General features: G+C 40.8%; 1 protein-coding gene across 1 annotated transcript in view; it reads left to right on the forward strand.

Moving 5' to 3' along the window:
• The window catches only part of LOC136867448 (venom acid phosphatase Acph-1), a 171,744-nt gene that overhangs the window by 121,928 nt on the left and 25,821 nt on the right, over nucleotides 1–23,995 (forward strand). The window contains exons 3-4 of the mRNA XM_067144655.2: nucleotides 13,868–14,107; nucleotides 18,387–18,581. Coding sequence (XP_067000756.2) covers nucleotides 13,868–14,107; nucleotides 18,387–18,581 — 435 coding nt within the window. The remainder of the gene's footprint in view (nucleotides 1–13,867; nucleotides 14,108–18,386; nucleotides 18,582–23,995) is intronic.

A 23,995-nucleotide genomic window follows, 5' to 3' on the forward strand; every position in this document is an offset into this window, starting at 1 on the left:
CTTGTAATTATGTATATAATATTTTGTGCTGTATATGTTATCTTTGTATTGTTTTGTGTACGTTACCATACGCTAATAATAATAGTTCAATTAATTACGAGAAAATTCATACTAGCATTGATTATCATATTAAAATTTCTTATTAAGGATTTCCAAATTTACAGAAATTCATGTTTTATAGAGAAGTAATTTCTAAGCATTTTATATAAGTTCACTAGAAAAAAGAAATACTGTATGAGTACAAACCTACCCAGAATACAAGAAGAGGCATTGCCCTCTACCATACAATGTTTAGAGATAACTAGAGCTCGGAAGTTAGACAAAATGCCTTTTTCTTTATCTGGTTGGATATATCGATGTGGCACATCCATACGAACATATTTCCGCAGCCTATTTGATAGTTTAATGCCTTATTTTTCCTTTTTTAAGTTGTTGTGGATATTTTCTGCTGTTATTTGTATGTTAAAATTAATTAATGGAAAGAAAAAATATGTAATTCTAATGCACTGTATTAATAATTAAAAAAACTGTTCAACTCCCTAGGACTCGCAAATCTAATACTGTCGGGGTAGGAAAAGAACAAGAGTTGACCAAGCGAGGTCAGACAGGAAAGGTATTGGCAAGAAACCTGACACAGGTAAGTGGAAGGAACGCCAGACTCAGCCAGGGGAACCGTGGTCGCCAACCCACACTCCCAAGTTGAGAGGGCCTTGCCCCCCCTTTTAGTCGCCTCCTCTTACAACTGATAAGGGATACCATTGACATCATTCTATTATCCCCACCGACAGGAGATGTAATATTAAGTACTAAAATGTGATGCAGATGTATGTTACGTAGCTTACGTTAAAGTATATTATTTTAGTGCCCATTTTTGTCATTATAAACGCCTATTTTCATTATTTTCCTGCCTATTTCCTAAATGTTAAGGGCTTATTTGCCTGCCTATTTTAGTTAAAATAAATGCCTGAACTACCGGGTTCTAGAGATAACGTACAGTAGAACCTCGCTTAATCGAACTTCGCTTAACCGAAACCCGGATTAACCGAAATGCTCTGGCAAAATTGTATTTTAATATTTTGTTTTTACCCTCTCGTTCTTAGCCGTCGATATTAGTAATTCTTTTGCTACAATTGATGAGAGTTACTAGGCAAACCTTAATTTTATATGATGACTTATCCCAGAATGCACGTGTAGCATAAAACTAAACCGTTTCTTAGTTCGTTCCATGATACATTTTTTCTTGAACAAGCAGGAATTATTATTACTGTATTATAATAATTATTATTATTATTATTACTGTATTATTCGTCATGAAGATTATGGAGATGACTCCGACCTTGACAATATCAGTTCTGAGAATCTAGTTACAGCAGATGATTGATTTAATGCATTGGAGGTAAGATTGATTTCGAATTTTTAATAAAATACAGTACCACACGCTTTAATTACATTACTGTAATAAAATTACTGTATACGGTATTCAGTTCAGTAGTAAACAAAAATTGTTTCATTATTTCAAGGTTGCTTCGCTCTTTGTTGAACAAAGCAATGAATCTACACCAGCTGATCATGAAACGGTGGCGCGACATAGCTGCACGACAGTGCTGCACCAAGAAAATCCAGAAGAAAATCACTGATTTTATACAATGAGTGACATGTAAATATTTTAATATTAATATACAGTATGCACCTTCGCTTAACAGAGTTTATGCATTTTTATTTCGATATTTAACTTCCGAAAGTATTTACCATGTATCATCCGAAAAAACGCGTCAACCGAACTGGCTCCGCCCCCTTTATTTCAGATAAACGGGGTTCTACTGTATAAGTAAAAACATTCTAGTAACGTAAAAAGGGAAATGCCTAACTAAGATATAAACTTCATAGCTAAATGAAGACTAAAAACACTGCTGGGTAAATAATCTCACCGAGCAAGTGGCTGCGCGGTTTGGGTTCGAACACCACTGTCGGCAATCCTGAAAATGGTTTCCTGCGGTTTCCGAGCTCGATAGCTGCAGTCGCTTAATTGGGGCCAGTATCCAGTAATCGGGAGATAGTGGGTTCGAACCCCGCTGTCGGCAGCCCTGAAGATGGTTTTCCGTGGTTTCCCATTTTCACACCAGGCAAATGCCGGGGATGTACCTTAATTAAGGCCACGGCCGCTTCCTTCCAGTTCCTAGGCCTTTCCTATCCCATCGTCGCCATAAAACCTATCTGTGTCGGTGCGACGTAAAGCAAAAAAAGAAAAAAGAAGAAAAAAGAGACGTATCTGTGACATCAGGGAGTGTTACGGTCCGAATCCATCGCAACTAATACTCAATAAAAAAAATATTTTGAGATATAAGATCTCAAACCAAATGTAAGGGCGCCATCCAATCAGTACTACAGGGTTGAACGGAACACTCTAATCTTTAACTTTAAGGCTCATCATAAAACACACAAATTATATATATTCAGATCAAAGGGAAATTATGAAGGCTCCTTCCTAGGAATGGGGACGGATATTTAAACGGTCACCAAGGGTTTACTATTTTACAAGAACAAGAACCTGGAGCTGTTTCCTTGCAAATGCTAAAGGAGCATTTTATTTAAGTAAACAAATGAAATTTTACACACAATCAAAATCTGTTGACCCTTGATTTGCCGGTAATTTGGCAAATTATTCCTGAAATTGATTACATAATGTTTGTCACTTTTGACCGCCCTTCCATTTTGGTGGTAGAACCGTTGATATCTGAAGGTATCAGATTTACCTTCGTTAACACCATGACCATATTTGATCATGGACCAATAACCTGTTGGCTAAGTAGGCGCGATCACATGGACCATGTTATCGCCTCTACTTTAATTGAGATGAGACCAACCCGGGAAACTACAAACTCTCCCCGGGTTCCTAACCAAGATATGCTAATCGTTAGTTGAAGGAATACGACAAAGGGACTCTAACCTAATGGTCCAGATGTAGGGATTTGCCTTCATTTACACATATTAACTTATTATTTACAACCAATTGACATTATTTCGTTAATTCGCCAGCTGACTTCCCTAGTATCATCCATCAACAGCCTCCGAAATAATAAGAAAAATAAATAAAATAAAAAAATATTTTATTAAATATTATTATTATTATTATTATTATTATTATTATTATTATTATTATGTTTTGTGGAGATCATGATTATCGTAACCCGTAATCATCCTCGGACTAATATTTCAACTTTTCGCGATTTTATTTTATTTTCATCTGAAATAAATAAAAGTACCTTCGTTGATTATTCTTCTTCTCCTTCTTCAAATATTCTCATTATTATTATTATTAGTTAAAAATCTCAAATTTTTCATCTCAACTCCCAACATCATTATTATGTCCAAATTTAAAAAAAAAGTAAATTCTTCTTCAAAAAAGTAGTTATTTTTTATTATTATTATTATTTAAAAAAAATAATTTCGCCTGTTACACGGTATTCCACTCTTAATATGTTTAACGCATAACCCCTTTTACAATTCCGATTTATTTTGGCACTAATCAATCCAGATATGATTTACTTGGAATATTATTATTATTACTTCTTTCGAGAATCTTTATTTTTATTCCCCATCTTTATAATTTGGTCACATACGTTCTCTCCCAAACAGAAATCACCAAGATCCGAATTCACATCGGTCAGGACATAATAGTATTCGAATCCGCCACCTTATTTTCGTACTGCCGTTAATTCATGGAGACCATATGCTCCTAAGACAATTCTCAAATCCCATAACACCTCGCAGTTGGGCAAATACCTCCAATCTCTGCAAGTGTTAAATTATTCCTTCCTTTTCCATTTTGAAGTCCATTTATCCATTGGAACTCTTCAAAACATTTTCACAAATTAACCCTCGGTGTGTGGACTCTATTCTGCCACTCAATACACCGGTATATAAATACAACCTCTATGTGGGCCTTAAGATCCATCTATTTCTTCATCAACATCAGTACAATTCACTTTCATTTCGGGCCGGATTTCTGTCCCACAAACTCCAAATCTCAACTTTTGGCTCAAATCCCTCTGGATCTCAAACATAGCGTGACCATATTATAAAAGTGCCTATCTCGTTTCTACCAAAATTATTTATGATTATTATGGAGTCCAAAAACGTTAAATCAAAAATTAGTGTTAAAACCGGATTCACTGCACAAATTTTAATTATTCACGGCACATGTGATCTCCACATTTAAATTACTTTAATTTGCAATCACTTTATCCAACTAGGCCCGTGCCTTTATTCTCAAAGATTATTATTAAACACGCCTTTACACATTACCAAATTCTATTGTACTACTTCGACACTTGTACAGATTATTATTATTTTGTCCACTGGCGAACTTCGCGATATTTACAAACAAATCAATGGACTTCATTCCGTCCCACAACAATTTAAATCACTTGGCGATTATCTTAACAACATGCCTTAATATCTATAAAAGTTCCGATAACGGAAACCCACTTTGGAAGCACTTCTAAATGAATATTTACATTATCTTTATGTGAAACGTGCTCCATATTATAGCAAACAACTCAAGCACTTGAATGAACAACTCAACCCTACTATACTCTATTTCATCATCATCATCATCTGTTTACCCTCCAGGTTCGGTTTTTCCCTCGGACTCAGCGAGGGATCCCACCTCTACCGCCTCAAGGGCAGTGTCCTGGAGCTTCAGACTCTTGGTCGTGGGATACAACTGGGGAGTATGACCAGTATCTCGCCCAGGCGGCCTCACCTGCTATGGTGAACAGGGGCCTTGTAGGGGGATGGGAAGATTGGAAGGGATAGGCAAGGATGAGGGAAGGAAGCGGCCGTGGCCTTAAGTTAGGGACCATCCAGGCATTCGCCTGGAGGTGAAGTGGGAAACCACGGAAAACCACTTCGAGGATGGCTGAGGTGGGAATCGAACCCGCCTCTACTCAGTTGACCTCCCGAGGCTGAGTGGACCCCGTTCCAGCCCTCGTACCACTTTTCAAATTTCGTGGCAGAGCCGGGAATCGAACCCGGACCTCCGGGGGTGGCAGCTAATCACGCTAACCACTACACCACAGAGGCGGCCTATACTCTATTTAATAATCAAAATTATGATGAGTGCTTGATCTAATCTACATATTAATTTGTCCCTTTGTCTATCTATCTTTGAATTTATACGAGCCGTAACGGCTCGTTTCACAATCAAGTTACCATGATAAAATATGATTTCCTCCCCCTAACGATAGCAATCTATAAATATATTAAAAGGTACTCAACTCTGCCATTGTAGTCTGCTAAAACCGGACGAGAAGCCATAGCCCCTCCGGTTTTTAGCAATGCATTCCACTGATATTCATGCCAGCTTGAAGAATTAATCCTTGACCCTTTTCAACTTTACACATTTTGAATAAAAACAAATAAATTAGCTGTTGCACTTTGGAATAATTTCCACCCTAAATTCTATTCACAAATTTTACAATCTCGGCCTTGTATCTAGCCCACTTAATGTAAATATACATTCTTCATTCCTTTCCCGGACACTAGGAACATGGGATACCTCGGGTTTCCCTTTACTACGGCCCGTGCGCGCACTTGAATTTCCCGTCTCACGTTCGTGTAGCTGACCAGGTATCAGTTTAGAATGGACTGTTTACTAGGTGACATAAACACTCGTGACCGTTCTCATGTAACGCACTTCCTAATCGGTTGGTAGAATCTCACACTCCGTAAGTTATGCTTTACTGAGTCCTGTCTATTTGAAACACTTCATACTAGTAGACTGCTCAAGACCGTAATATGAGCTACATCACGTCATGAATCACTGTACTATGTAACAATATAATACTTCGAACTCTACTTTGCGTAAGTACACACTCGCACCCCTGGCGTAGTCACGGCTCGAACGCTATATCAGAAGTACTTTTTGCGCACCACTGGCGTGGTCACGGCTCGAACACAATATCGGAAGTACTTGCGCGTCCTAGTGTACGACCTCATATTTATACTTGTATCCCCTCTCTTCCGAGTTAAGTGGAGGTCATCCTGGGATGCACAGTCCCGATATCTTCATACGACAGTTTGCGGTTTGGCCCGTGGCTTTAATATATGATCCAATGATGTAATTATGTTCTCAAATGCTGTATACCTATTCTCAACTATTATCGTTCGCTGGTAATGGATATATTCGCGAATTTAGCTGCCGTATCCCGGCTCGGGGTTTCGCGCTCTATTGTGGCGTCCTTTGCCTTCAGCCAATCAACGAATAGCGTCCATGAATTCTCAGAATTTCACCATGCAATCTCCCGTAATTATTAACTTTATATAAGTTTTATGGTATAGTAAGGCTCCTAAATGCCACTTTATTCTGAATCGATACTTGACTTCTTTCTATCAGTTTAATCCACGGAGTTAGCCTCGCTAGTGCTTCTTACAATACGAAGTTGTCGCCTTGCTTTGGTCAAGTGAATTTTTCCATTGGTCCACCTTAACCACGTGACCGGGAAGGCTCATATTTTTTTTCTTCTAGTGTCAACCCCGTGTTCCACTCCCGCAAGTTACATGGAGATACCTCGCCATCATTTCTCAGAATTTTGCACCCGGCTCCCTGCGCTGTTGCTACTACCAAGACTGCCCCGGGCTAGGAAAACTTTGGCAACAAGTTATGCTCTCTCTTTCCCTGTTGGCACAAATTCTGAGAAACCTAATTCTGTCCCTCATTGTGTTTGTTAATCTCACTGGAGACAAGAGTCTGTGGTATGGTGAAACCTGCCATCTCGGCCTGGCCTGTTCTTACTGTATGTACAGTAAGATACTATTTATTCTGAACATGAAATATATATTCCTCAATAATTCATCATAATTACAATTACATGACGCTTATCACACCCCCACCAGGGTGCAGTATCATCCGAAAAAACGCGTCAACCGAACTGGCTCCGCCCCCTTTATTTCAGATAAACGGGGTTCTACTGTATAAGTAAAAACATTCTAGTAACGTAAAAAGGGAAATGCCTAACTAAGATATAAACTTCATAGCTAAATGAAGACTAAAAACACTGCTGGGTAAATAATCTCACCGAGCAAGTGGCTGCGCGGTTTGGGTTCGAACACCACTGTCGGCAATCCTGAAAATGGTTTCCTGCGGTTTCCGAGCTCGATAGCTGCAGTCGCTTAATTGGGGCCAGTATCCAGTAATCGGGAGATAGTGGGTTCGAACCCCGCTGTCGGCAGCCCTGAAGATGGTTTTCCGTGGTTTCCCATTTTCACACCAGGCAAATGCCGGGGATGTACCTTAATTAAGGCCACGGCCGCTTCCTTCCAGTTCCTAGGCCTTTCCTATCCCATCGTCGCCATAAAACCTATCTGTGTCGGTGCGACGTAAAGCAAAAAAAGAAAAAAGAAGAAAAAAGAGACGTATCTGTGACATAAAGCAAATTGCAAACAAATTTGTTTGGCGATTCTGTTGTTGTCCATCCTCATTTTGTGGCCAAACAATTAAACTCTCCTTTCCTTTATCTCCTCCATTTCTCCTGATTTTATGGCGAACATACTTTCCGTGGCATAGATACTTTCTGACTTTGTTACTGTATTGTAATGTCTTAATTGTAACTTTATGTGGAAGATTCTTCTTGTTATAAGTATCCTTGACAGTTTGTACGCTACTTCCATTTCTTCCGTTCTTGTTTTTATGGTTTCCTTCTGTAGTCCATACATTTTAATTATTTCACCTAAGTACTTACATTTGTCAACTTTCTCTATAATAATAATAATAATAATAATAATAATAATAATAATAATAATAATAATAATAATAATAATAATAATAATAATAATAATAATAATAATCTTTCTTAATACGTTTATCCTCCAGGGCCGGTCTTTCCCTCGGACTCAGCGAGGGATCCCTCCTATGTCGCGTCAAGGGCATTGTCCTGGAGTGTGAGACTTTGGGTCTGGGATACAGCTGGGAAGGATGACCAGTACCTCACCCAGGCGGCCTCACCTGCTATGCTGAACAGGAGCCTTGGTAGGGGATGGGAAGTATAGACAAGAAAGAGGAAAGGAAGCGGCCGTGGCCTTAAGTTAGGTACCATCCCGGCATTTGCCTGGAGGAGAAGTGGGAAACCACGGAAAAAATCTTCGAGGATGGCTGAGGAGGGAATCGAACACCCCCTCTACTCAGTTGACCTCCCTAGGCTGAGCGGATACCGTTCTAGCCCTCGTACCACTTTTCGAATTTCGTGGCAGAGCTGGAAATTGAACCCGGTCCTCTGGGGTGGCACCTAATCACACTAACCACTACATCCCAGAGGTGGACTAATAATAATAAAAATAATATATATATTTTTATTTATTTATTTATTTATTTATTTATTTATTTATTTATTTATTTATTTATTTATTTATTTATTTATTTATTTATTTATTTATTTATTTCGTTAGAGCGAACTATGGACCATGTTTACACAATCCACCAGGTCTTCTATCTCTCAAACTTATTCCTCTTTCTTTGCACCCCTTCGAGGTGGTCTTAAGTCTTTGACTTCTCCTTTGCTGCTCCTCAACCGAGATATTGCGTGATTTGAAGTATTCTCCGGTGCATCCTACAGCTTGTTCTTTCCAGTATATCTTCCTATTGGATCACCACTTCTTCCAAGTTCTTGTGAACCTCCTCAGCCATGAAGATTGTGCCTTCCACTTTTCTTGTAGACTAAGTATCCTGTGTGACAATCTCTTTGGATTCATCCTCTTAATGTGCCCATAAAATAGTCTTCTTTTCTTCATAGTAGTTGTTATCTTCTCAACCTTTTATAAAGTTCTAGATTAGGTCTCAATCGGAACACGGGTTGTAAATCTAGTGACTTCCTTGGACCTAAGATTATTCCCTTTTCTTCAATGACTGGGTCCGTTACTCTCATCATGGTTGCCGCCGCATATAGACACTGCGCTCTAACCACCATACAAAAATGTTTTAATTTTGCTTGGATGGATATGGATTTTTAAGTTTTAATACACACCCTGAAAGCCATTTCCCCTGAAGGGGGAGGCGGGCCTCCTAGACGGTGACGCCGTCTCTCAGGCCTGGAAATTTGTATTGGAGAAAGTGAGAGGTTTGGCGGTCGTAGCTTATACTAGGAACTGTCCTGCCATTCACTTTAGTCCAGGAGAATGAAAAAAAAAAACACGGAAAAGCATTTTCAGTACAGCAGACGGTGAGAACCAGCACCTCTCCTTCTCCCGAATACAGAGGCGTAGAGCCACCCCTCCTTTGGTCGGTTGGCCGATCGGAGTGCAGAGCTGTCGGAGCACGGATCAGCCGTGGTCACTTATGGGCCGAGACATACTCTGCTTCCGCCGACGATCCTACCTTTCAGCTTCTTTCTCATTTCCATCCGGGGTGAGGATTTCTCCCAGGTACTGGAATTTATGAACACGGTGGATTTCCCCAAATTTGGTTTCGATTCTGCCTGTGAGATCTGTTTTCTCTGAGTCCATATATGCAGTTTTTCAGAAGATATTATTATTATTATTATTATTATTATTATTATTATTATTATTATTATTATTATTATTATTATTATTATTGAAAATTCACAGCCTTTCGACTGGGTTAGGATGGAATGAATCTAACGGCGAGGACAGGAATTGTGGCGGCTGCCGAAGTCTGTGGCACTCCTCTGGGGCAATGGTTAATGATTGACAAACGAAATGATGGTGGTGAGTGTTGTTAGAATGAAAGATGACAGAGAAAACCGGAACACTCGGAGAAGAGCCTGTCCCACCTCCACTTTGTTCAACACACATTCCACATGGAGTAACCGGAATTTGAACCACGGAAACCAGCGGTGAGAGGCCGGTGCGCTGCCACCTGAGTCACGGAGGCTCTTATTATTATTATTATTATTATTATTATTATTATTATTATTATTATTATTATTATTCCGTTTTTACGGCCGCATTGAACCACTGTAGTCTATTTCGGTCTGATCTTTTATGATGTTTTATGGTTTTTACTTTCAGTTCTTCAAGTATTTCTGCATTATATATGATCTTCGTTGTCGTTCTTCTGAAAATACCCTTTTAGTTGCTTCTCTTTTATCAATTTTTGGTAGGAATCTAATTTTACCGTTCTTCAATTTATTTACTTTGATTTATTCTTTAAATCCTACCGAGCTCGATAGCTGCAGTCGCTTAAGTGCGGCCAGTATCCAGTATTCGGGAGATAGTAGGTTCGAATCTCACTGTCGGCAGCCCTGAAGATGGTTTTCCGTGGTTTCCCATTTTCACACCAGGCAAATGCTGGGGCTGTACCTTAATTAAGGCCACGGCCGCTTCCTTCCCACTCCTAGCCCTTTCCTGTCCCATCGTCGCCATACGATATATCTGTGTCGGTGCGACGTAAAGCCAATAGCAAAAAAAAAAAAATCTTTAAATCCTCCAGTGTTATGTCTAATACAGTACTTTCATGTGTTCTTTTAATTCTTTTATCCAAACAGGTTTTTTTTTTTTCCAAAGCTTCTCCAAAATCCTGCGTATTAACCTGTCTTGAGGTGTTCTCAATAGATTACCAAAGAATGATTCTCTTCTTTCTTATGAAATCCGTTATAGGTTCTATTTCCTGACATACTGCTGCATTTGGGATGATCCGCCATTCACCTTCTTTTTGGTACTTCTTATAAATGCATGTTCTTACTATTCTTCTTTCTATTTTTTAATTTTGATTTTTGCCCTAATTTAAATAATTTTTCACTTTCATAAGTTATTTCAGGTTGGACTACAGACTTATGATATTTCAGTTTTGTACTTATTGACAAACATTTCTTGTTGAATATATTTCTGGTTACATTTTGAGCTCTGGATAATTTATTCGTTCTCTCTGTCCAAGACATTTTTTTCATTTAAGTTGTATGTTATACATTCTCAAAGTTATTTAAATTGATTTACATTTTTTATTTCATTCCCCCATATCAGAACACTGCTTATTAAAAGGGCATCTATTGCCATTATGCTAGTATTTTTCAAAACAAATTGTTAATCCTATTTTTCCAGTAATAGTTTGAGTCAGATGAGTCGGAGCACCTGGAAATACCCAAGGCAAACCAACGACTAAACCAAAGATTTTTTCTATTTGATTTACGTCGCGCCGACACAGATAGGTCTTATGGCGACGATGGGATGGGAAAGGCCTAGGAATGGGAAGGAAGTGGCCGTGGCCTTAGTTAAGTACAACCCCAGCATTTGCCAGGTGTGAAAATGGGAAACGACGGAAAACCATCTTCAGGGCTGCCGACAGTGGGGTTCGAACCCACTATCTCCCGTATGCAAGCTCATAGCTTCCCTTACCGGAAAAATGTTGTCAATTCTAGCCCATTCCCCTGTCTTTCAGCTTGAGCACTCAAGCAAACAAATTTCACCACACGTTCCTACAATGGTGTGCTCTTAATTACAGTCTTTACATTGTAAATATTATTTCAGCTGTGAAGGCAGCTGAGGCATTGATAATTACTCCTCAGATACCATAAATTGTAAGTTGCGCTTTCGAGTCCTACATCGTTACATAAATCTCCTATTAACGTTTTGCAGTTGAGAAATATATTATTCTGAAGTTCATTAGGAATAGTTCTCGGTAGATGCAGAGAGGTTCTCAGCCCATAATTGGCCACGGCTGGTCCGTGGTCCAACAGCTGTGCACTCTGACCGGCCAACCGAGCGGAGAAGCGGTGGCCACGGGTCTACTGTGGCTCTATGCCTCTGCATTCGGGAGACGGGAGGGGGTTGGACCTCACGGCTGTCCCCAACCGTCGAATGTCCTGACAATGGTTTTCCGTGGTTTTTCATTCTCCTGCATTAAGGCGAATGCCGGGACAGTTCCTAGTATGGGCCACAGTCACCAACCCCCTCACCTTCTCCGAGGATCTCCTTCACCGTAACAAATCTCCCGGCCTGAGAGACGGCGTCACCGGCTAAGAGGCCCGCCTGCTCCCTGAGGGGAGGAATGACAACATTTTAGTAGTGGTAGGAATTGTGTATCATGGAACAGCTGATTTGTTGAACTGGAAAACTACTGAACATTTTTCCTTCTATTATTGGGAGGCCTGGAGTTCAAATCCGGACGCCTACATCGGCCGTTGTCTTTGTGGTAATTCTATGTGGTTTCCGCCATATTACAGGGAAATGCTAAGGTAGCACCTCATTTGATATACCAAAGCATCTGTCCTATCCCTACACTCAATAACAGCAGCAAGCAATTCCACAAATACGACAGTAACATAGGTTGCTTACCAGTCTGCTTCTGAAGATACCCGTCAGTCTGTGCTTCTCGATGACTGTCAACAAGTCTCAGGGTCAGACTCAGAATCGCAGGACGTGAACCCAGGTTGAGCTGCTTCTTACTCGGCTAACTGTATTTCCAGTAGTAAACCAATCTTCGTTTGTGCTCACGGTAACAAAATGACGAATGTGATGTACACGCATGCACAGAAATGGTGTCCCGACATAAACAGCCACAGCGCCCCACTCTAGTACTTAAAAGGAGGGGAGGTAGTGAAGGGGTAGTTTTGAAGGCCACTCCAGTACTGAAAAGGAGCGGAAGGGAGTGACCAGGTAGTGATGAAGGCACAGTGTGTGCATTGCTATACATCCACCACTATGTCCATTTCAATCACAACAGTCTTTACTATCAAAGCAACTTCATTGTGGTGAATTTAGTGCTCTTGGCACTTTCTTTACACTTAACCACTTCATGTATATAAATGAGTACTAATTTACAATATATTGGGTGAGTTGGCCGTGCGGTTAGGACCATGCGGCTGTGAGCTTGCATCCGGGAGATAGTGGGTTTGAATCTCACGGTCGGCATCCCTGAAGATGGTTTTCCGTGGTTTCCCATTTCCACACCAGGAGAATTCTGGGGCTGTACCTTAATTAAGGCCACGGCTGCTTCCTTCCCACTCCTAGCCCTTTCCTATCCCATCGTCACCATAAGACCTACCTGTGTCGGTGCGACGTAAAGCAAACTGTAAAAAAAAAAAAAAAAAAAAAACAACCATAATCGCATGGCCTCATCATGCATTTGCTTGCGAGATGTAGTGTTTACAGTGCACTATGTCTTATGGTATGGGCTATATCAAATTTGTTACTTTCATTGACCTGTCTCAGTCGCATCCTTGGCTTTGACAAATGAAAGTGACTGAGGTATGACTGATGCTAGTAATACCATTCCTTATGCAACCAGTCCCTGTTATGAATGGTGTGAAAATATCGCTCATAGGGTCGGTTGGTGCATGCATTGCAGTGGGCTTGGCAGACTGATTATGTAATAGCAACGGCTGGCTCGGTGAGGAAAGCAACGGGAAACTACCTCACTCCTCATTTCCCTAGTACGCCTCTTCAGTGATGCCTAGGGCTATTTATGACAGCTGTTAGCAGAGTTACAGAGGATCAAACCAGCCTTCGGGCTGAATACCCAACATACATACAACATGGCCTCAGCTACCGTGTGCAGGCATTTTAATATGGCGCTATCTGGCTGTCTGTCGTCAGTTTTGACGTTCCGTTTCACTTTAGGCCCACTAGATGGCAGAGTAAATTAAGTCTCTCTCTCGGGCGTTTATGGCTGACTTTTAATGATTTTTTTCGGGTAAACATGAAATGTGTCACCGGAAATCTTTTACATTCCGACATTCTACGACATGGAGTATCGATTGCAATTTTTTCTGCCCTTCAAAAATCCGACTACCTCTGCCGGGTTTGAAGCCGCTCTGGGTTTCCAGAAAAGGCGTTGGCACTCATAATTATCACATTATTATCAATATTAGTTGTGTGAGGCTGATAATAATAGAACTTCTGTTTTCTTTCTTTTCAGGAAGGAAAAATGTCCCAGTTCAAACAAGGTGAATATTTGCGTAAACGGTACGATAAGTTCTTGGGAGAAATTTACTCGCCTGATCTGATTGAGGTCCTAACGACAGGCGTTGATAGAACCATCATGTCAGCTCAGCTGGAGATGGCGGGCATGTGGCCTCCTAGCGCTGAACAAGAATGGAACCCTGAACTCCGCTGGCAACCAACTTCGATAAAAAGTATACCTCTAAATGAAGACAGGGTAAGTGGTTCTGTTAATCTAGTATATTGCATCAGTTTCGACGAAACTTGCCGTATCATCCTCTTTCGATGAGAAAGATGTTGATCCAAGCTATAGTATATCGTATTTTAGATTATGGCGCTGTAATTTACAGCGACATCTCAGAGAAATATACAGTAATACCAAACTCCAGCGAGTTCACAATGCCAGTGTGTGTGTTTTGCCTCCAATATTCGTAAAGACTGTCATGCAACATTTTACTACAAAGCCGCAAAGTGGTCGAAACTCAGGGATAGACGATCATACTCAGCTGCTTGCTTACTGCTAAGAATTTAAAAATCTAATGCTCCCTCATATTTGACCAAGTCCTTTGTTCAGATGAGTCAAGTGCATGATCGGGACAATAAGTTTACAGCTAACACCCTTCAGGTTCCACAGCATCGTACGGTAAAGTGCAGTACGTGGTTCATTGTCACTGCCTCTCAATTATACAATGACATTAAACTATACGAAACGCCGGGCTGAGTGGCTCAGACGATTAAGGCGCTGGCCTTCTGACCCCAACTTGGCAGGTTCGATCCTGGTTCAGTCTGGTGGTATTTGAAGGTGCTCAAATACGCCAGCCTCGTGTCGGTAGATTTGCTGGCACGTAAAAGAACTCCTGCGGGACTAAATTCCGGCACCTCGGCGTCTCCGAAAACCGTAAAAGAGTAGTTAGTGGGACGTAAAACAAATAATATCATTATTATTAAACTATACGAAATACAGCAAAGTGGTGTCGAAACCCAGAATACATGTCTTAAATATCGCTACCTCTCCACTTATTAAGCCATGTAAGTGAATGCTCACCAAATTAATTAAATAGTAGGAAATATAATCTCCTAGATACATTTTAGATATTCAGTTTTATTCTTAATTCATCCTCGGCATTGAAATGTATCCTAGGTTTCTCTTTATGTCTTCTCTTCCTATGTTATTTTTACTAGTTGCTTTACGTCGCACCGACACAGATAGGTCTTATGGCGACGATGGGACAGGGAAGGGCTAGGAGTGGGAAGGAAGCGGCTGTGGCCTTAAGTAAGGTACAGCCCCAGCATTTGCCTGGTGTGAAAATGGGAAACCACGGAAAACCATTTTCAGGGCTGCCGACAGTGGGGTTGGAACCTACTATCTCCCGAATACTGGATACTGGCCGCACTTAAGCGAATGCACCTATCGAGCTCGGTGTTCCTAAGTTTATGAAATGGTAAAAGTAATATTGCAATCTCCTAGATGTTTAGTTTTTAATCTTATTTTTTATTCTCAGAGAGGAAAATGTATCTTACGCTCTCTTATATATTCTTTTTGTTCGATTTTGTATATTAATCGATACATTTGAATTAAATGGCAGTTATCTACAGCCAAAGGCACCTCTGGTCGGACTTGTAATTAACTTTAAATAAATATATTTTTATTCTGAAATTAATCCACCCAGTTTGAGAAATGAGTGAGTAGCTGTTTATTTGCGCGTTGCTTGCTCGAGGTCTTAGATTTTAATGAGTAAGAAGCCTAACTACAAATTTTAATAGAATACAATAGAAAGAGAATACTTCCATCCCATTGTTCCGGATCACCTGAAAATAGGGGGAGGGTATACTCTTACTGCAATTCATTTATTTGATACGTGCATTAAATTAATCTTCTAACAATTATTTATATATAAAAGAGTTTACTAAAACAGCTTTGACGAATCCTCCCGTCCGTTCTACTGGACCGATTGGCTTCATTTCTGTTCTATTCTCTCCGGAGTTACCTTCCGGTGAACAATAAGACATTGATAGGTCTCTAAGTTCAGCCAACTTTGAGTAACCATAAAATCAAATCATTAAATGATCACTCCATTAATTGCAGGCGAAGGCTTACCCTAACCCGCAATACATTCTGTACTTAGCAGGTTGCTAAGCGACTAACATTTGCATTACTGTTCTGATTTAATATGTGATTTCCATCCTTAGTACTGTCATTGCATGCAGCCTGTGAAGCCAGATAATATACACTTCTTCTGATTATAGAAGAATGCTACTCTCTGATAGTTACTTTTTGATTCTCTGAACTTCCCCAGCTTCTGAATACACTCAACAGGTGGCAGAACGTTCCTAATAACTTGCATTCTGCTAAGAGAAAACAGGATGCGCACGTAGACAGGAAGGCATCAAGTCCACTAGCCTTCTCTATGACCATTGCGATTAATAAAGCTCAGAGACAAACTCTTGAAAAAGTGGGTGTCTACTTACCCGAACCAGTATCCAGGCACGGCCAATATTCTATGTTGCACTGTCTCGGGCAAGGTCGTTCGAAAATGTTAATATCCAGATACAGCCGAATGGTCGAAGCGCAGAGAATATTGTATAGAAAGAAGTATTATAAACTATATTACCGGTATTAAATGTTCATTAAGCTATTGAAAAGGGCAGGTAAAACAATAGGACTGTGGCAGGCATATCATGATGAGGTATCTGACCTATTTATAAGGCATACTCTGGAGCAGCAAGGGTTCACTAGTTTATACTTTAAAAGAGTATACTAAAAACAGCTTTGACAAATCCGTCCGTTCGTTCTACTGGACCAATTTGCTGCATTTTTGTTTTATTGTCTCAGGAATCACCTTCCGGTGAATCACGAGACACTGATAAGTCTCTAAGTTCAGCTTTGAGTAACCATAAAATAAAATCATTAAATAATCACTCCAATAATTGCAGGTGAAGGCTTGCCCTAACACGCAATACACTCTGTACTTAGCAGGTTGCTAAGCAACTAACACTTTCATTAATATTCGGTTATATGTGATTTTTATCCTTAGAAATGTTAGTGCATATCTAACTTCCTTTGATTATGGAAGAATACTACTCTCTGATTGATACTGTGATCTTCTGACCTCCCCCAGCTTCTGAATATACTCAACAGATGGCAGAACGTTCCTAATAACTTACATGGTGCTAAGGCCCACCACGGCTATCCACCTCCCTGGATGCGTGACACGGTTAAGAGAAATGCGGGTCAGAGCCACATTCGCTGCCGAATACCCAGAGGAACATCTTCCAATAATCCAGGCAGTTATTCTACCGAGAATCGTTACCATTCCTCACCGTTCAGGCGAGGAGGAAGGACATACGACCCAAGTAAATAGTCACCAACAATGCCGGCCCAAATACAAGTATTTACGCTAAACCGATGCTGAAATGTACGCACTACTTGCAGGTGAGGGTATTCTTTCGCCCTCCTTTACCCAGTACTCTGCCAATGGACACGAGGGTCGGTGATTAGGGTGCCGGACGCCAGAAATCAATTGCGGCTTCTCTTCCGTTGTCATTCACTGCGCCGTAGGTTAGGTGCAAATCACCCATTTCTTCATTGGCCTACCAAAAGTGGGCTATGGCGCGTTCGTCAATTTGAATCGCGGCCCAGATGTAACAACGTAACCTCATTTTCTCAAAAAGAAAAACTTTTTTTCTGTCAACCCGATTGCGCCATCGTTCTTTATATAACACGAAGAGCATCCCTGATATTTTTGTCGGTATAATTTGGATACACGTACGTAGCAGAAGTTTCCTTTTTGTCTCCCGGACAGAGAGAAGGCGTTACCTTCTACGTGGCCTGCCCCCCCCTCTCGGGGAGGGGAACGAAAACCTTCCCTACGTCCTAGGTCCTTTTTGTTACCTGTCTTCGATTTTCGTTTCTTCTTTTTGCCATTTGTCTGAACTTCCTTGCTTACCATTAACATACTTCTTCTTCTTCCACCGCTTTTCCCACGTCTGTGGGGTCACCGGTGCGATCTGTGTCACTTATGTGGATTTGGCCCTGTTTTACGACCGGATGCCTTTTCTCACACCAACCCTATCCGGTGGGATGTAATTACTATTGCGTGTTTCTGTGGTGGCTGGTAATATAGTGTGTTGTCTGAATATGAAGAGGAAAGTGTTGGTACAAATAAAAACACCCAGTCCACGGGACAGAAGAATTAATCAGACGCGATTAAAATCCACGACCCAGTCGGGTATCGAACACGGGACCCTCTGAACCGAAGGCCTCAACGCTCTTCATTCAGTCAAGGAGTCGGACCTTACCAATAACAAACAGCTTGTATTAAATATTTATCCTTAATTGGTACAATTCTATTCCATACACTCCCAAGCTTCATTGTTCTGCTTATTTCCACAACAAATCTTGTTCTCCCAACTTCGAACCTCGAATCCTGAAAACAAGTGATTATTCCACAATACACTCTTTTCAAACACTAATTTAATTTTCCTTTCTCTTTTAGTTGCTTCTGGTGCGAATACCGTGCCCTAAGTACTACATGGAACTGGAGTACGTAAGGAACAGCTCTGAAATTCAGTGTATTATTGAAGATATGGGAGGTAGTACTGAACTGTTTCAGGAACTCTCCGATAAGACCGGCCTGAAAATCAGCACTCCAGACGATATATTGTCGCTGTATGGGACTCTTAAAGCAGAGGTAAGTAAATATTCACTGTACTTACGTTAAGAAAAGTGGCTGCCTGGTTAGTAATGGAGTGGCCCACACCTGGCGAACAAAGCACACCTGAAGACGTTGCATTTTTTCGAGAAGTACTTTTATTTTGAAAATACCGTATTTATCTTAGTATTTTTAGATTTTTTGGAAAAAGAAACTTAAAATACGGGTGCATAAATTATTCGAGAAAAAAATAATCGGTATATTGTGTGCTATAGTAATGTACTTCACTGTAACATACCTTTATTTTTTAAACTTCGTTTGCACTGCCTGAGGACTACGGTGCTTGTGCTTTAGTTGTGTTGTTGTGAATGATTGCCGCTTCTAGTGTTCTTGGTGGTGGGTTTTGCTGCTGTAAGTTCAGCCAACTTTGAATAATTTGAGTCATTAAACTTGTCATTAAATGATCACTCCAATAATTGCAGGCGAAGGCTTGCTCTAACCTGCAATACATCTGTACCTTTACCTTTTCTGTTGGCGCAGTAATCCTTCATTTTCTTTCTGAACTCCATCTCAAGTTCCTGTAACCATTTCCTGGTATCATTGTGGTTCGCTTCTGTAAGGGATGTTAGGAAAGGTCTGCTTTTGACAGTTTAGTTGAACGGTATTTACTTCTGTTCATTAGTATGGCATTATAAAATAATATTAAGTTCTCCGAGATCTTTCTCTATCTGCTGGATCCATAGGGATCCACTGGCTTTACCTTTGCTGGCTACTTTGTAGATCATACAGGGCAGCCTTTCGGAGTCCATTCTATGCAGGTGTCCGTAGATAGCCAGCCAGCCGTCTTCTTCTGATGACATCTGTAAAGATTTCTTGGTTTTGGTAGAGTTTACGGTTTGGTTTGTATCATCGCTTGCCGTATGAGAGGATCCCTTGGTCCTACTATCTTTCTCAGGAACATCCTTTATTGTAATTCGAGGGCTCTTAGTGGGGTCTTCCTCGTTAGAGATAGGCACTCTGCTGCGTCGAGGATTGACGGTCTGACTATTGCATTCTAGTGTCTTAGTTTGACAACCCTTACCATAGTTTTATTTATACTAGGGATCGCTTAGTTCTCTTTGGAAGTTTGCTTTCGTTTCCAACATCTCTTGAGCCCGGCTAATAACTTTTCGTTTTCCTCCTGTAAGGTCTTCGTATTTTTAGGCGGTTGGGACCAAGAATTATCCATATCACAGAATTTGGAGCGGACTAGGACATCCTGGTCAGAAATCCCAGCGGAATCCAGGTCTTTTTTTTGTAGTTCATTAAGCCAAAAGCTTCCAGTCTTATTACTTTTGATCAGTGATAAGATCATCCTGTTAAGCCTATTGTCGTCCATTCATAAAAGGTATCCGTAGAGACTCAGTCACTTACGTCGCAGGGCATTGTTGGCCTACAACTCTTGGTGTAGTTCAGACAGTGGCGTCGTCTGCTTAAACATTTGGGTGAGCACACAGAGCAGACAGTATATTAAGAAAACTATGAAGTTGCTCCTCAGTCAGTTAATACGTTAATTATAACTTCAGGAAACACGTTCTCAAAGTAGACAATTCTGTCCACATCATACAATAACGTGTAAATTGCAATTGTTTATCATCGCCCTAGTTACAACCATTCTCAAACCATTCCCTCACATCCCACGCCCTAAACACCCCAATAAAATTCACCGCCATCACAGATGCCTTATCCGAACCTAAGACGTCGTTCCAGGCCCCGATCGTATCCCCTATCGATACATCCGTCAAGCCCCACCTGAATTCCTTTTATTACTAGTCACCTTATATACATTCATCCTCACCTCCGGTTTGTATCCCACCAGTTGGATACGATCATCGTGCTCCTCTTCCCTAAACCTAGAAAAGACCTGTCCGATCCAGACTCATACCGCCCTATTTGTCTTATAACCATTCTTGCCAAAATCCATGACAAGGTCACAACTCGTCGTATTCATCCCCTACCTGAAGTCCCACCAAATCCTACCACCCTCCCAATGTTGTTTTTACGTCCCAAACTTTACACTTTACACCAGCTGCTCCGCCTCACCCAGCTTATTCCCGATAATGTCATCTTATCCCGCCCCAGCGTTCCCATTACCTTTGATTTTAATAAAGCTTTCGACTCCGTTTGGCAACCTGTCCTAATTTGTAAGCTTCGTCACTGCACTCTCCCTCACTCTGTCATCTGATTCCTTGCCTCTTACCTACACAACAGAATCATCATGGGTCATAGCATTACAGAGATTATACGTGAATTCGGGTTTCCGAGGTTACTAGTGTCGAGGGTGGATCTTCAATATCGCGTAAACCGTCACACGGGAATAGCACGTGTGTTTAACGAATGGAGATCACGTCGGCTCCGCAGAACCATGCTGGGTGCTCGACTGGCTACTGTGAATGAGATGTGTTTAACGAATGGACATCACGTCGGCTCCGCAGAACCATGCTGGGTGCTCGACTGGCTACTGTGAATGAGATGTGTTTAACGAATGGAGATCACGTCGGCTCCGCAGAACCATGATGGGTGCTCGACGGGCTACTGTGAGTCAGATTATCGCCCGGTTGAATGTTGGGAGTCAGGTACCCATTTCTACCAGGACTGTAAAGAGGTAACTGCACCGCATATGATTCACCAGCCGACGACCGACTCGTGACCCTTTGCTGACACCTCGACACAGAGCTCAACGACGTGCATAGGCCTGTGAACATCGGTAATGGGCCATGGCGTAGTGGTGGCGTGTGGTATGGTCCTATGAATCCAGGTTCCATTTGTATCGATCTCATGGGCGCGTGAGAGCGTGGCGTATGCCCCATGAAGCTATGGATCCTGCGTGTCAACAAGGTTATGTCCAGGTGAGACGTAGCTCAGTTCTGGTCTCGACGGCGTTCTCATGGTCGCAATTAGGACCCACTGTCCGCCTGCTGGGAGTGCTGACAGGTGCAGGTTATGTGCACATACTTTCAGACCATCTGCATCCCTTTCTGGCCTTAGAGTACCCTGATGGAGAAGCCATGTTTCAACAGGGCAATGCGCCATGTTACCGCTCTGTGGTGGTACGCAGGTGGTTGGAGGAGCACTCCAGTGAAGTTACGAGTATGGATTCGCCATCCAGATCCTTCGATCTTAATCCAATAGAACATTTATGGGATGATTACGATGCTGGTGTCCGCTCCATGAACCCCGCATCAACTACACGCGACCAATTGTAGGTAGCAGTGCAAGATGCGTGGGCCCAGATCCCTTTAGAACTATTCCAGCACGTTGTAGAATTGATTGCTCACCGTATTGCTGCCGTTTTGAGGGCTCGTGGAGGAGCAACTCGTTATTAACATCACATTCAATGTCTTCCTATGAATTTTGGCACTCAGTGTATATAACTATAGTAGGCAGTACTAGAACCAAGATTCTTGTAAATATGTATACCCAGTCACCCTTGCCTCTAGTCACAGATCATATAACACAATTGGTTCCATTCAACGCTATCACCTTGCACTCTAGCAAGTTTAATTTTTGTTATTTCACAGTTAAGTTTGTCACAAAATACTATTACTTACCAGTGACAATAATTACATGTGAAAACGGCACTAACCGACCCATATTATGGATAAAATCAAAAGGCCAGGAACTAGTTTTGAATCAATGTCTCAGGAACACAAGTTAAAGTAAAATAGATTTAATAAATCTACTCATAAATAAGAGGTAACATTTATGAAGTTAAATGAGAATGTTTGCATGGTAAAAATTGGGTGAGAATTTTGAGATAATAACGTTTAAATGAGGTACCTCAATTATTTAACTTAAATATACTAAGTACTTACAACCAAATAATTCATTATTTAATACCTCTTGAAGGAAACTGGTTACTGATAAAGGGGTTAGAGCTCAAATTCCGAAACCCCAAAATTATAACTGCTTGATAAGATCAATAAAAGGTAAGATCAGCAAAAAGTAAAATCTCAACTTTTCAGATTCAAGTATTGAGATGGCAATTAATAAATAGATGAACTAGCATTAAATCGATCTCTATTTAGGATACAACTACGAAGTGACAAGCTTGAAGGTTATATGTTACCGTCATCCTTCACAATCAGTAACATCAGTAGTTTTATTTTTTAAAGAGACATTGCAAGAAACAAATTCACCATCAAAATAAATGCCAGTACCAGGCAACAGACCTGAACAATACACAAGGCATCAGATAACATACTGTAAACTAACTTTGAGACAGCTAATAATTTTGAGGTTTCGTTTACATCAGTAGAAATGAACATGACGATATACCGTATTTACGCGAATAATGCAAGCATACTTTTAAAAAGAAACTGAGGCACGAACTTGGGGTGTGGGGTTTATTTGCGTCAATGTTGGCGTTTTTACAAAATCAGCCTTTCTAAATTTAGGGTGCGGGGACTATTCGGTGGCGGGGATTATTCGCGTTAATACGGTATTATTAGGCCTAACCTCACATATAATAAACTTTGATAGACCTTGAAGAAGCTTTAACCAAGAAATATAATTGTAACATAGTTTCAATATTTTACTAGGAATTATGTTAACAGAAGAAAAATGTGGTCCTAACGGTCATTCAGGATTCCCAGTGGTGTATAATTATGAACTCGAAGTATAGTGTACATCGACACAGGAAATTGCTATACATCAAAATTTTGATTTAAAATATGCCAATAACAATATTAGATCATTAAGTTTAATGTTCCGGAATCAACACTTACTTAATTAAGCTGATGCAACCTAATGAATTACGACTACTACAAGGGCATAAGGTAAAAACAATTTGTCCAAAGTTAAATAAATCTGAAATAAAACATTTCGACGCCTAGCGCCGATGAAGAAGGGTTTTTCAAGCCTGAACCCACTTACGATCCATAGCCAGGATCACAATCCAAACCTCTGAACTTCATCTTTTGCGAGGAATACGAAAATCCATCTGATGTCGACTCCATCTTACTGAAGACTACAAAGTTCACTGGTCTTTTGTTTGTATTATATTATTTGCTACATTGTCGCAGTTATGAATAGCGGCCACCAGATGCGCCACAAACTGGATGAAGCTTTAATAAATAATCACGCTAATAGATAGCGTTCAAATGCACACCAGCATGAACTGTGATTTATCATTCCTACAATTATGCCGTGTCTCTCTACACAGGATCCTGTACTTATTCTCATACTGAATGGATTGGATACTATGTTTCTTCAGAATACTTCTTTCTTCAAACAGTTGCAAAATCTTGTTTGATATCCAGGGATGTTTTGCACTCGGTATGTACCTAGCTGGCTCTGGGAGACATGAGGAGACAATCTCGTTTATTCTGTCCCTCGTCTGACAAGGTGATTCTTCTTCCTTTAGTAGCAAATCTGGGAGCTTTGGCCGTACAAGTTGCCTGAAGTGTGCAAGA

Source organism: Anabrus simplex, chromosome 3, assembly GCF_040414725.1.
Source record: "Anabrus simplex isolate iqAnaSimp1 chromosome 3, ASM4041472v1, whole genome shotgun sequence".
Lineage (NCBI taxonomy): Eukaryota > Metazoa > Arthropoda > Insecta > Orthoptera > Tettigoniidae > Anabrus > Anabrus simplex.